General features: G+C 46.0%; 1 protein-coding gene across 2 annotated transcripts in view; it reads right to left on the bottom strand.

Annotated features, from left to right (window-relative positions):
- The window catches only part of PAPPA (pappalysin 1), a 243954-nt gene that overhangs the window by 49529 nt on the left and 181021 nt on the right, over positions 1 to 13404 (bottom strand). The window contains exons 15-16 of one of the 2 annotated variants that reach the window (XM_075905988.2): positions 12099 to 12267; positions 1085 to 1292 (exon numbers count right to left, since the gene is read on the bottom strand). In XM_075905988.2, the coding sequence (XP_075762103.2) occupies positions 1085 to 1292; positions 12099 to 12267 (377 nt within the window). The remainder of the gene's footprint in view (positions 1 to 1084; positions 1293 to 12098; positions 12268 to 13404) is intronic. The other variant, XM_075905990.2, reaches the window with a different exon arrangement.

Here is a 13404-nt window from a genome sequence, read left to right as displayed (position 1 = left end):
CATACTGAGAGGTGGGAAAGAGAGTGGTAGCAGGAGAGAGGAGGATCAGGAAAAGATCCCTCAGGAAACTGAGTGTGTGTCAATGGGAAGTAAGAGGCTGAAGTAGGAAACAGCATAAAGGGGGATCTGGAATAGAAAGGAAGGAGACATGGGAAAGAAAAAGGCGGAGCAAGGAAACTTGCCCTGTTTGGGGACTGACAACATTTCAGGGGCGAGATCCTGAATCAGTGTGTCCAGTTAACACAAGCATGTTCAAACACCCGAGGGCCCATTATGTCCAGGGCATCACTTTAGACTGCAGATGAGCTGGGTCTAGATCATGTGCTTTGAATGCTCCAAAGTTCAGAGGAAGCATTCTGACTGAGTTTCATCTCAGGAAGCTCCTTAATGTCTGAAGAGGTTTAAAGACAGAGCACCCACTTGGACCCATGCCTCATTATGGACGCGCCTCCCACGACACAAGTCAAAGCTCTACCAAGAGATGGTGCTGACACTAATTTTTCAAAAGCACCCCAGTGACTTAGGCACCTATGTCCCATTTCCAAAGGCGACATAGAAACGTATGAGTCCAAGTCTCACTGAAATTCAATGGGATTCAAGTTCTGTAATTTCTGTGTCCTTTTTAAGAATGGAACTTTGGCTTGTAAGAAAGTTAGACGTTTTGAAAATCCCCCCTCCCCCTATCGATAAACACCTTCCACTGACGCTCCCCACCCATCTCAGGAAGAGATACTAGCTTTATATTTCACTGATGGCATTAAACACCCTCTTCCACTCCCAGTGAAAGGAGTCAACCTGGAGGAGTCATTTCCCTGATTCTATTTATTCCTATTACTTTGTAAGGCTTTGAGTTTGTGGAGGCAATGTTTGCTGTCATCATTGTTCCCAGTCCACAGTCATCAAGGGACAAAGTATTAAATAAACCATCAGAACATACAGAAAGCGGAAGAGAAATCCACTTCTAACATAAATAACTTTCTGCCCTAATTCTTTTTCGTGCTTCAGGCCCCGTGGCATAATAGAAATAAGAATAAGAAAAGAAACAAGAATGACATGTCCATGTCTTTTACCGACCTAATCTCACCTTGTGGCAAAATGCCCTCCGTACCTTTCAGCAGTGCCGGAGGTCGGCAACTGAAGGAGCATTTCGTTCCAAAGGTGGTGCCCTCGCTGCAGTTGAATGTAGCTGGGTATACATGATACTGGTCAGGAATGCCACAATCCACTGGTTCACAGGCCACCTGTTTGTTCCATTTCCCGTCTGTGCAAGTCATGGTGATGCTGGACTGCAGCTGAAAGAGACATATGGCCACACACATGACAGCCAGCAGGGGAAAATAACCAAATATCCCCCCCATACCCACAAAGAGCCACCCCCTGCCTAACTACCACTCATGTCTGCTATGCTATCAGGTCTAACAAGCCATTATTGAGCCCGGGCATCAGCGCTTGGACTAGAGGCTTCAAAAGAGCATCCAGATGCTACCCAAAAGGATCAGTTAGGCATGGTAGTCCTCACTGGACTTCGTTAGCACCAAACCAGTGCCCTTGAAGTGCTGTGTTGCTGACGATGACACTTGGAAGGAAAGTGCTGATAGCCTGGGGTTGTTATAGACCCTTTGGTGATTTTTCTACTCGTCGGATGCTAACTCATGCATCCTGGCTGACTGTAAATGGGAGCTATTCCACTCACACTCCCGTTTCCACCGGCTGTAGCTCTCTGATTCATGGCTGCTCCTCAGGTGCTGTGCATGAGCCAGGACCGGGCTTCATATCAAGCTGGAAGGTGCTTTGCACACAAGGTACTGCCCTTTGTGCTCCATTGCCGGGAGATGCTCACTGTTACTTTCAGACCTCTCGATGCTGTTCTTATTTATTTGCAATGTGGCAATGCCTAGAGGCACCAAATGGACTTAAGGCCCTGCTGAGCTAGACCCTGGACATGCCCATATTAAGGGCTTAACATCTCAACAGACAAGGCAATATCGGTATCTCCATTTCTCTGATGGGGGATGAGAGGCACAGGAAGGTCATGTATGGCAACGTGTATACAGAGATCCTGTGGCAGAGCTGGGAATTCAGCTCCCATCCGAGTGCTGCCTAGCACCTGAGCCACACAACCATTCTAAGTGGCTTTGAGAAATGTCCCCTAGAGATGCAGAAATCCAGAAACCCCAGAGAGCACAGAAGACAGAATGTGATGGAGCCAGTACACACAGATCAGTGGTGTTGCCCTGGGTGGGCCCGAGTGGGCCATGACCCACCCACTTAAGAGCTAGCCCACTCAACCATCTCCCCGGTGCCCTGCTCAGCCAGTCCGACACTCTTGCTGGGGAACAGGGCTGGGTTAGGGTTTGCTCCTGCAGAGGTCTGGGGTTCTGCTGCAGGGGCTTACCCCGCTCTTCTCTTCCGTTGCTCCAATCGCTGAGCCCAGTCAGGGACAAGCCCCCGCGGCCCAACCCCACACCCTGGCAGGAGCACACTGTGGGCAGAGTGGGACAAGCCCCAATGGCCCAATCCTGCTTTCCCAGCAGGAGCACCAGGCAGAGCGAACGAAGCCTTTGCTGCCCTGATCCTGCTCTGCAGAGAGAGTGCCATGCAGGTGGGGCAAGCTCCCAATCCCACTCCACAGGTGCAGTGCTGGAGGTGGGGAGAGGTGATCCTGATGGTTCCTGCCCTTGCCCGCTCACCCACCCACTCTAATTCCGGGGCACCCAAGTGTCCCAATCTGCCTACGCCACTGACACAGATTCAGGTGAAGATAACAGAACAAATACCACAGCCAATATACATTTTTAAAGCTACGTGGCTAGTAACCAGGACAGGAGAGCCTGAGTGCGTGACTCCTTGCAGGAGAAGACAGAGTAGGAAGGAGAGATAGAGAAACAAGAGAGGTATAAGAGACCAGAAAGTAAGAGGTAGCTAGTGCAGGAACGAAAAGATACCTGCACAAATCTGCCTGAACTTTACCAGTCCTCTGCCTCCAGGGGATATTTTATTCAGTGCTGGCACAGTCACAGGAGATCTGCAATGCCAAGCATTGATCTGGGTTTATAAAAGCAAGGGAAATGTTTGTAGCACACATCAAAGGGACCCGGAATTCCCTTTTGCCAAAACACCCTAATGGTTTCAACAGAAGTTCGGTCCTGTCTCTCTTTGATATATGGTTGTATTCAGGATGGAAAATGCACATTAGAGACTTCCCAAGTGGCCACAAAACCCCTTTTCAAGGCCACCAAGTTTATTTAAACAGGAAGCATTGTCGACCAAACCAAACCAAACCAAACTCCGGCTGATCCAGAGTCTAACATGCTGGGATCCATAGAGAGCCTAAGGCAAAGTAACGTTACAAACATCACTGCCAGAGGATCCGTTCCTTGGGACTTTATTTTCATTGCTTTCCAAATTGTCTGCATCATTTGTTTTAATTGCTGATAGGCTGCAGATGGAAAATGAGGTGAAGATGTCCGTACTGTAGGAAAGTCGTTTTTAAAGTGTGAGACTCCACAGAAGAAAAGCCAAGAGGTGACTGATCAAATATATAACATCCCTTTCCTCTCCCTCTCCCCTTGCCGGCTTCTGGTACAGTCTTTGGAGCAGAAGTAGAAATTGGGCATTTCTCAGCTCCTGAGTTGGATTTCCATTATCTTCAATGGACAGCATGGGGGTTAATGAAGGAGTCCAGGGCCTGAATCAGAGACTGAGTGACTACAGCTCCAATTCCATATTTCAGTTGGCAATACGGGTGTTCAGTGCTTGTGAAAGTCAGTCTTTTACCCTCTCTAGACCAAGGAGACATGCCGTCTTCCCTGCTACCACAATGAAGCATGTGGTTTTGCTCTCCAGGCTGTGTGGCTCCATGGTAAGCCATAGCCACTATTTCCTATAAGAAACATTGTTATTATTTGCTAATTTCCATAGAACCTATGGCCGTGGCTGCTAGGCACCTCAATTTCAGAGATTAAAACACAAAATAAAAGCTATTAATCAAATGCTAAACCAAATACATGCTGCTTGCACAGTGCTATGAAGGACACTAGAGTCAGGCTCAGACGGAAGGCACAGGAAAGAGAATTTCAAAGGAGTGGGAATTCAACTCAGGAAACCCAACTGCTGGATATGGGGTGTTTTAATTTAGGCCAGGTCCACCATAAGGGACAATGTCAAACTGAGATACACAAAAACAACTATGTGACTAGCATAGCTGGAGTCTATGTACCTTAGTTCGAACTTCCATGTCATCCCCATTTGTGGGGAATTTCTCCTGCTGACTTCCCTTACTCCTTGTAACCTGGTCAAGTACTGGAGTCAATGTAGGCATGATCAGTGGCTGATTTAGTGCATCCTTACCAGACCTGCTAAATCAAATCTTGGGAGATCGATCTCCACAGATTTACCCAGAAGGGTGGTGCAAAAACTTGATGAGGTGGAGTAGGGAAAGGCTCAGGAAAACAGCACCAAGATGTGGAATGGTGCAAGAGGCTGGCTGTTGATTCAAGGATAGCTAAGGTGAGTGCTGGAGTAATGGATGGGTCTGGGTTTCCCTAACAGCCACTGGGGAAGTGTTATTGCCTAGGATTGGAGAACTGCTATGCAGGCTATCTAGTAAACTAGGCCAATGAGACTTTGACATCCGGAAAGGGGTAAAACACAGTGACCTGCCTGTAGGGACCAGTCATGAAGAGAGGGAGTCCTGACTCACTGCTGGAATGGGAGAAGGGCTTGTAGCATGAACGAGACACACAAAGGGGCATCAGACTGGACAGATCTTTCCCACAGACACGAGACACCACAGCGATGAGTCGTGCGCCCCATGACAATGCCCCAGAATGATCTTAGCCTCTTTTTCACAACTGCAGCATATTGTTGGTTCATATTCAGTTTATGATACACTATAACCCCCAGATCCCTTTCAACAATACGTCCATCTTGCCGGCCAGCCCCCATTTTGAGGTTGTACATTTGATTTTTGGACTTTGAGATTGTCTTTGGTATTTCAATCCAATTCTCCAATTTGTCAAGGTTGTTCTGAATTCTGATCCTGCCTCCAATTGCTTGAAACCCCTCCCAGCTTGGTGTCATCCACAAATTTTAGAAGCATACTCTCCACTGTGTTACCGAATCATTTATTAAAAGGTTGAATTGCACTGGACTGAGGACTGACTGCTTTGGGACCCCACTAGATATCTCCCCCCCCAATTTGAAAGTGAACTATTTATACTCTTGGAGTAAATCTTACTCTGGGGCTATGTCTACACTGCCCAGTCTTGTGTAAGAACATACGCAAATGAGGTATGGTGATGAATATCGCCACACCCCATTTGCATACTTAATGAGCTGTCATTTTTGTGCAAGGGGCTTTTGCACAAGAAGGAGCAGTCTACACTGCTCCTTGGGCAAAACCCCCTTCCTGCGCAAGAGCCATTCTACCGCTTATTTTCAGGTAGAACAGCTCTTGCACAAGAGTATAGACTGCTCCTTCTTGCACAAAAGCCCCTTGTGCAAAATGGCGGCTCGTTAAGTATGCAAATGAGGCATGGCAATATTCAGTGTAGACATAGCCTTGGAGTATGGTCTTTCAATACATTATACATCCACTTCATAGTAATTTCATCTATACCACATTTCCCTAGTTTGCTTATGAAAATGTCCCAGGGGACTGTGTCAAAAGCCTTATCATAACCATGGTAGATCATGTCTGCTGGTCCCTTCCAATCTATTTGGCCAGGAAACACATGAACGAAATGCCTTAGGTTAGTTTGGCATGATTTGGTCTTCGGATTTGGGATGGCTATTCCTTATACCATACAAACTGACTAGTCAGCAATTTCTTCCAGGATCATTCCAGGAGTGAAGTTAGGCCAAATACTCTGTAATTCCCCAGGTTCTTTTTGTTCCCTATTGAAAAGATAGCCCCGCTGTCAGGACGTATCCAAAAAAGGGCACGCATAGAGCCTTGTTGGGGATACTGGAGGTATCCCAAAATAGCTACCTCGCGTCTTTTAAATGTGCCCATTATTTCAAAATATTTTTTGAAATAATGGGCACACTATTCCAGCATCCCTGTAACACTATTCCAGCATCCCTGTAACACTCTTTCCACATGGATTAAGGGCCATCTCGAAATAGCATGTTATTTCAAAATTTGGTGCTGTGTAGACACAACAAATTTCAAAATACTGTAAGCTATTTCGAAATACAATCAACATAAGATACGAGTTTAGGGTGCTGTGTAGACGCACCCTTCCACTCTTCTGGGACCTCACCAGAAGTTCTCAAAGATAATCCTAACACTTCTGAGATTGCTTCAGCCTTAAACATTATCTCAATGTTTTTTAACCGGTTCTTTCCCTAGTTTGGCTTTTGTTCCTTCTCCTTGTTTGTTAATATTAATTCTGCTGATTATTTGATCAGCATTGTTAGTGAAGACAGAAGCCAAATGAGCATTAAACACCTCGCCCTTCTTAATGTCATCTGTTATCTCTTTTCCCCACTTAAGCAGAGGACCTACACTTTCCTTTGTCTTTCTCTTGGCTCTTTATCATTAACTAGGCCCCAGACCAGTCAGAGCATTAAAAGTATTATCTCAGCACCCTGAATTGCTCTTGCAAGCAGGGAAGTACTATAGAAATTTAAGCCCAGGTGTTACACATTTATGGAGGCCCACCTACCCAAGAGGTAGTCAAATGTGCAATTCTCTAGCCAGCAATTCCTGAAGGGTGCCAGCAGTAGTTATGTTGTATACTAGCTCAATAGGACAGCTGCAACCAACAAGCAGTGACTTGGTCATTGCTTTTAGAAGACATCACTTAGCAGTACACTTATCTCTGCTTCTGTCCTGTATCTTGACATGGCACAATTATTCTCTGCTGTGTAATAGGAAAATTTGTTTGTTCCCTAGATTGTCGGGTGGATGCACTTGGTTTTCAAGTCCACCGATACTGTCCTCTTTAAAGCATACCTATAATCTACCACCATCACTTTAATAGCTAGTGAAATACACATGCCTTTATGGCAGAACATTACATTCATGGCTTTCAGGTGAAAGTGAAAGTTAACTTCTTTGTTTGAATGTGCTGGAGGGATTTAGTGTGATACAATGATAATAAATGTAACCAGGGAACGTGCACGCACAGCCCTGCTTTTGGAAAATGTGCTAAAGAAGCTGTGAAGACCACAGGTGGCCAGGACCTCATCCAAAAGATGGCAAATCCACGAGCAGAACATTCCTGAATTCCACAGTGGAACATTAATCAGGACTGCTTCCGAGGGAAGAGCACCACACCCTGACTCATTAACAGCATCCTATTTGGAAGCACCCATGCTTTCCCTTGCAGCAGTCCAGGCACAAGCTGGTGAGACCTAAAAATGCCACCGAGCCCAAGACCGCCTATAAAGCACTTGTTTTGGTCTGGGGCTCTTCAGCTGCCGCTCTGTGCACTTTGGGTACATCTAGACTGCATGCCTTTTTTGACAGAGACTTTGTCGACAGATACTGTCGATAAAGCCTCTGTCATAAAAGAGCATCTAGACCATAACCAGTACTGTCGACAAAGCAAGCCGCTTTTTTGACAGTCTAGACACTCTTTCGAAAAAGCACAGTTTGCATGCAATAGCACCTTTTTTCAACAGAGTACTATCGAAGAAAGGCATTATTCCTCGTAGAATGAGGTTTACCGCTGTCAACAAAACTGCTGCGTTCTGTCGACTTACTGTCGACAGAACGCGGCAGTAGTGTAGACACAGGTATAGTATTGTCGACAAAACCCTGTAGTCTAGACACACCCTTTGTGTTGCTCTGATGGGCATCCTGTTGCCCTGAAGCCTCCACCTTCCAAAATGAGCCTTACGCAAGAAGAGCTGGAAAGAAAGAAAGAAAGAAAGAAAGAAAGAAAGAAAGAAAGAAAGAAAGAAAGAAAGAAAGAAAGAAAGAAAGAAAGAAAGAAAGAAAGAGCGATCCGCTGTCTGGTGTATATTAAATGAACTAAACCTCAGCCAAGGTCTGAAAAGTTCCGTTTCTTGGGACTTTCGACAGCTTGGGAGAGCTCACGTCCCCTTCTGGCACCCCAAGATCTCAGGCTGCTCCTTCTTCAAGAGACAATTCACATGTGCCGTTTCCTCTCTTGAAAATCGAACAGCTGTACACTCTCCTCTAAGTCCTCTTCTACTGCTGCCTACTTCCTGTGCCTCTAATTGAGCCCAATGAGCTGCACTTTCTTTGCCTGGCATGATTGATGATGCCTTTACACAATACTAAGGAGCTGCTGGGTTTTTAAGTAATACCTCGCAACCACAACAGCAGTGGCAAGGGCATCCGGAAAGAGATGACAACAAATAACCCTGCAACTGGGGCTTGTAGGGAAGGAAGGTCGACAAAGGGATGCTGGAGAGAGGAGAAAGGTAGTGAAAGAAGAGGAGAGGAGGGAAGAAAAGAAGAACAAGAGAGATGAAGATGTAAGAAAAAGAAAGGCAGAACAGAATGAAATATGGCTAGAGGAAGAAAGAGACGTAAATGGGTAAGTTAAAATGGCCCTATATGGGCAAAGCTGCACTGAGAATATAGCCCCCAGCAGCAACCTTTCATCGAGAGGCAGTTACAATCCATAGCCACGCCAGTGCTTTACTTCTTGGTAATGCTGTGTCCAGGTTCCTGTCACCTGATGGAATTTGCCTTTAGATGACCCCCCCATCCCTACCCCAACAGAGCTGTGATTGAATGATCATCATACCCAGGACTGGGACACTGAGACCTAAAAGCTGACAAGTTTTTAGCCACAGAGAGGAAGAGTTTCAAAAGTGCCTAAGGGACAACAGAGACAGACTTTCAATGGTGCTTGTGCTCCTAAATATTTTTTGAAATCTGCCCCTGAATTCTCTCTGTGCAGTCCCTAAAAAAAGCCTCACTCTGAAATGTCCATGAGAAATTCTGCTCTGAGATTGGAATCAGGGCGTGATCATCAATCATTTTCATTTTGGACTGTCCTCACTGTCCCTCCCTACATGAAGGCCATAGATCTTCACGACTCTCAGATGCCTTCCCTACCCAACAGTATGGAATCTCAGCTTGTGCAAAACAGCTTTCTTTCTCTCTCTCCAGTTTCCTTCAAACCACCAGCTGAATGTAAAGAACATGTTTCGACCTGCACAACAACCACTGACCAAGCACAGAGGTTCCTAACCCAGGACAAAAAAGGCCATTGGTTATATACAGTTAAGAATGCATACTTCCAAACTACTCTCATCAGAAGTTGGGAGGAAACAGAGGAAGGGAAAATTATACATAAAAAAGTAAATAAAGGAATCTAAACAATGTGAATTAAATTCCAGGATTCCTCAGAGATTATTTTTTTCTTGCATGAACATAATTCAAAATCTAGCCTGAAATATCTGACTTCAATGAAATAAAGAACCTCTGTGTGGACCAAGGGGAGATCTCTTAAGCACATGCATAACTTTAAGAATATGCGTAAGTGCTTTGCTAAAGAGGGATGGACTTAAGCCCATGCTTAACTCCTTTGCTGAATGGGGGCCTCAAAGCCCATATTCACACTACAATGAATATAACACAGACTAGAATAAAGGCAGAGAGCCTTTGGCCCAGGGTTCCGGCCTCCTAGTTCTTTCGGAGAGGATTGTTGAAAGGAAAATGTGGGATGGATCAGGGTTCGAGTAAGAGCATTGTGGCACAGTGAAACTCCTTGCCTAGTGGAGTTAATGTCTCAAGTCATATCATATGAATCAGATCAAGTCCTGAATGCTCTGGGAAAGAAAAAAAAAGCACACTCTGAAACCAGGGTTCTCTGATCAAAAACATACAGTAATAATTGGCTTCAATCTTCCCCATTAGGGACTTTTCCCATTTAAGCGATACTGTGTTGGTGAAACAATTTTAGTTGTTTTATTTGGTTTGTGGATTCCTGTGTTCTCAATGTAAAGATCTAGTCCAACTATTTCCCTGGTCAGTCATTCAGGCTTGTTTGAGACTTTGTTTTCTAGTCTGCAAAAATGCTCAGCTGGAGCTAGGGTTCTGGTGCTGATGCCAATTAAGATGGAAGAGGCCCAGCTCATGGGGTCCTGTATTTGTTTTGTAATTGAGTTGAAAGGGCTGACTCATTCCCTTCCACTTTGTCTCCCCCTCAGTGATCTTTATGAAGAGCACAGGATTTTACAAATACAGACAAGCTGCTGAGTGTGGCTGTTTGCCTTTATATAGCCCCCTCGCCCCCACTCCTACGCTTGTTGCCCCACCACAAAAAAAAGTGCCGATGTGGAACACCTTAGCTAAACCAGTGTTTGTTTTGCATGTGGGACCCAATTGATTTTATGTAAACAGGTTGGAGCACAGGGAAGCAGTGTGTGTGTGTGTGTATAGAGGGAAGGAGGAAGGGAGGGTGTGTGTGTGTGTGTGTAGAGGGAAGGAGGGAGAGAGGGAGGGTGTGTGTGTGTGTGTGTGTGTGTGTGTGTAGAGGGAAGGAGGGAGGAATGGGGGAAAAAGGAAAACTCCAAAGCTTTACCCCTGAACTTAACATGACTCAAGGGATGTTCTGGACGTGGGAGTCATGGGATGCCCCCCCAACACACACACACACACACACACACACCATTTCAAAACTGTGGAGAAAGCTGGATTCATTTCCACGGCTTGGAAGAAGTTCACCCCCCTCTCTGGGCACTGAAAAATCATCTCAGCCTGGGGATGACTTATGCATGGGGCTCACAAAACTCCCTCTGAAGAGCAAACAGTTTGGCTTTGGAATGTGCCAGATTGTAGCAAGTGTCAGGTATTTGGGAGGCAGGGGGCGGGGAGGCAAATTCCAAGGAGGGTTCTCTGAGGCTCCCTCTAGAAGGTCTTCACACAAATTCCATGCTCCCCCGTGACACACATGAATACTCTGCCATGCTATCAACACACTCCACACATTTTTCAGGAACAAAAGTATAAATATTTCCAGCACTAAGTTAATATAATTTGCTAAGTGGTGTTGCCTCCCTTTTTTGGGCTTGTTTAAACAGAAAACAAATGAACAGTTTCCCCATCCTTTGACCTCTCTGCCAACACATGCACTTGTGGGACTGCAGAGGCTCATCTCACCATTAAGCGTATCACGATCAGAACCACTTTTTTTTTTTAAATCTGAAAAAATAGGACACATTTTCCCCCTTGTCATTGTTCATGTTTGTGCATCCTTGCACTGTCATGTCCTGGCTGGATGCAGATGGAATGAAATGCTCCAAAAAAGGTGTGGCCTATGTCATTATCAGGCCAAGACAAAGAAGAAAACACCAAAAAGCTCATGAGAAAGCTCTTGCTTGTGAGATTCCCAGTTCAGTTTTGCAGGATCAAGGCCATCAGAATAACCATCTATCTAATCATTGGGGTGTTTATATCCATTTCAGAAACATTTGAGTTTCACCCGTCCTTAGGAACTGTTTCCATTGGATAAAATTGGCCCTCTCTCAAAAAAAGACATATAGAAACTGTAGATCTATCTAATCTTGTTATAGCTGTTTGGCTATTGGGAAAGAACTCAAGAATAGATCTGGGGATGAACATACCTGGATTCTGTTTTCAGCCCTGTCAATCATAGAATCATAAAATACTAGACCTGAAAGGACCCTCAAGAGGTCATCAAGTCCAGGCCCCTGCCCTCATAGCAGGACTAAGCACCATCTAGATCAGTGTTTCTGAAAGTGTTCTGCGGAATCACTTTCAGAAACACATTAACTGGCCGCCCCGTTTCATCTTTTGCAGCCAAGGTTTTCTGCGAGGCTTTAGAGTTTCTGCTCTGATCAGCTCTCACATCCCTGTGAGGTTCTGGATCTGTAAACATTCTGGGTCTGTAGAAGTGAGCTGGAAATCTCACGGAAACAGGATTTCCTGTGACAGTCCTGGAAGGTCTTACTGCTGGACCAGACCAGGAATAGTACTGTGACTTTCCAGGATTTCTGCTGCTGAGCCTAGAAAGGACTACATCTAGGAAAAGAACATATAATGGGGGTTTGAAAAAGGATGTAGAAGTTGAGATGAAAGCGCAGGCCAGTTCTTATTTTACCCAGACTTATTTAGCCATTTCTCCTTACCCCACCTCCCAACACACCTGGCTCTTGACGAGGTCATCATCTCGCTGTACTTGCAGAATGTAGCCAGTCTTGCAACTCACACTGCATTGGGCACCGTTATAGAAGCCTCCGCTGGTGCAGTTCAGCACAGCATTCTTAATTTCCAGCTCTTGGCAGTCACTGGCTTCACAGGAGTAGTGGACACAGCTGGTAAGGAAACAAGAAACAGAAGTTTTAGTTCATTTTTGCGGGACAGTGCTAGACTGACAAACCCTTCCTTGGTAGGACAGCACGTAAAAGTCACACCGCTTGCACACTGAACTAATTTTGCAAAATGGTCTGGGAACCATAGGCACCCAGGTCACACTTCCTGCTGAACTGCATGCTGGGAAGGATTGTCATTACAGATCTTGTGTAATGCAAGGGGCCAGGCTGTCGCTGTTTGAGAATGACATTTGGCTTGTGCCACAAAACACGAACAGTGAGCACTGCAGCATCTTAGGGGGGCTGTTCACTCTCCTGTTTGCTCTCCAGGCACCATCTCTGCTGCAATTCCAAGGGTCAGCTCAGACCAATAACAACAATGTTTTTTGATGCAGACACCTGTTTTGGGGGAACTGGATTGAGACTAGCAGTCTCGGGTCACAAGGGGCACAACTCCAGATGTGTGGCTAGCGATAAGCTCTTATCAGGCAGAGCAAGCTCAGGAGTACGCTGCCTTTTCAGATCATTCCAACGGCTGCCTTCTCCACAAAGCATCTGAACAGATGAAACCTGTCAGTTTCCTCGCAGGAAGTGATCAATTATTTAAACAATTTGTAAATTAATGCTTTTTTTAAACTGCACATAGAAGATTGCGCGCAGCAAAGTCTTTCATTCTCTGATAACCCAGACTGAATCACTGCTGAAAACCGATCCAGCTCAAGAACCCGACTGTTGACACAGTGGTTCTCCACCTCTTTACGACTGGGGGCTTCAGAGGCAGCTCTCTGTGAGAGCTGCAGCCACACCAGGGACCCGACAGCCTCACTGGGCCCCTGAACTCCCGGAAGCGCAGGGACCTCAGACGGCAGGGGCAGGGGCAGGGGCAGGGGCAGGAGCAGGGCAACCAGTCCTCAGCTCACCTGCGCTGTGGCACGCCCCCTCCCCCAGCCCTCAGCACTGCCTAGAGTGCTCCGGCAGCAATTTAAAAGACCCAAAGCTCTAGTGGCCGGGAGCCATGAATCCTTTTGAATCACCAGGCCCTGGGATAGTTTACGTCCTTTGCCCCCCTGCCAGTGGGCCTGTCCACCCAATATATATATACACTATCTGTACGGTCCTGAGCATGTCGCATCAGCCGTA

This window comes from Pelodiscus sinensis, chromosome 23, assembly GCF_052426305.1.
Source record: "Pelodiscus sinensis isolate ZL-2025 chromosome 23, ASM5242630v1, whole genome shotgun sequence".
In the NCBI taxonomy this organism is placed as follows: Eukaryota; Metazoa; Chordata; order Testudines; family Trionychidae; genus Pelodiscus; species Pelodiscus sinensis.
Note: the sequence above shows the minus strand (reverse complement) of the source record. Positions and strands in the feature narration are given on the sequence as shown.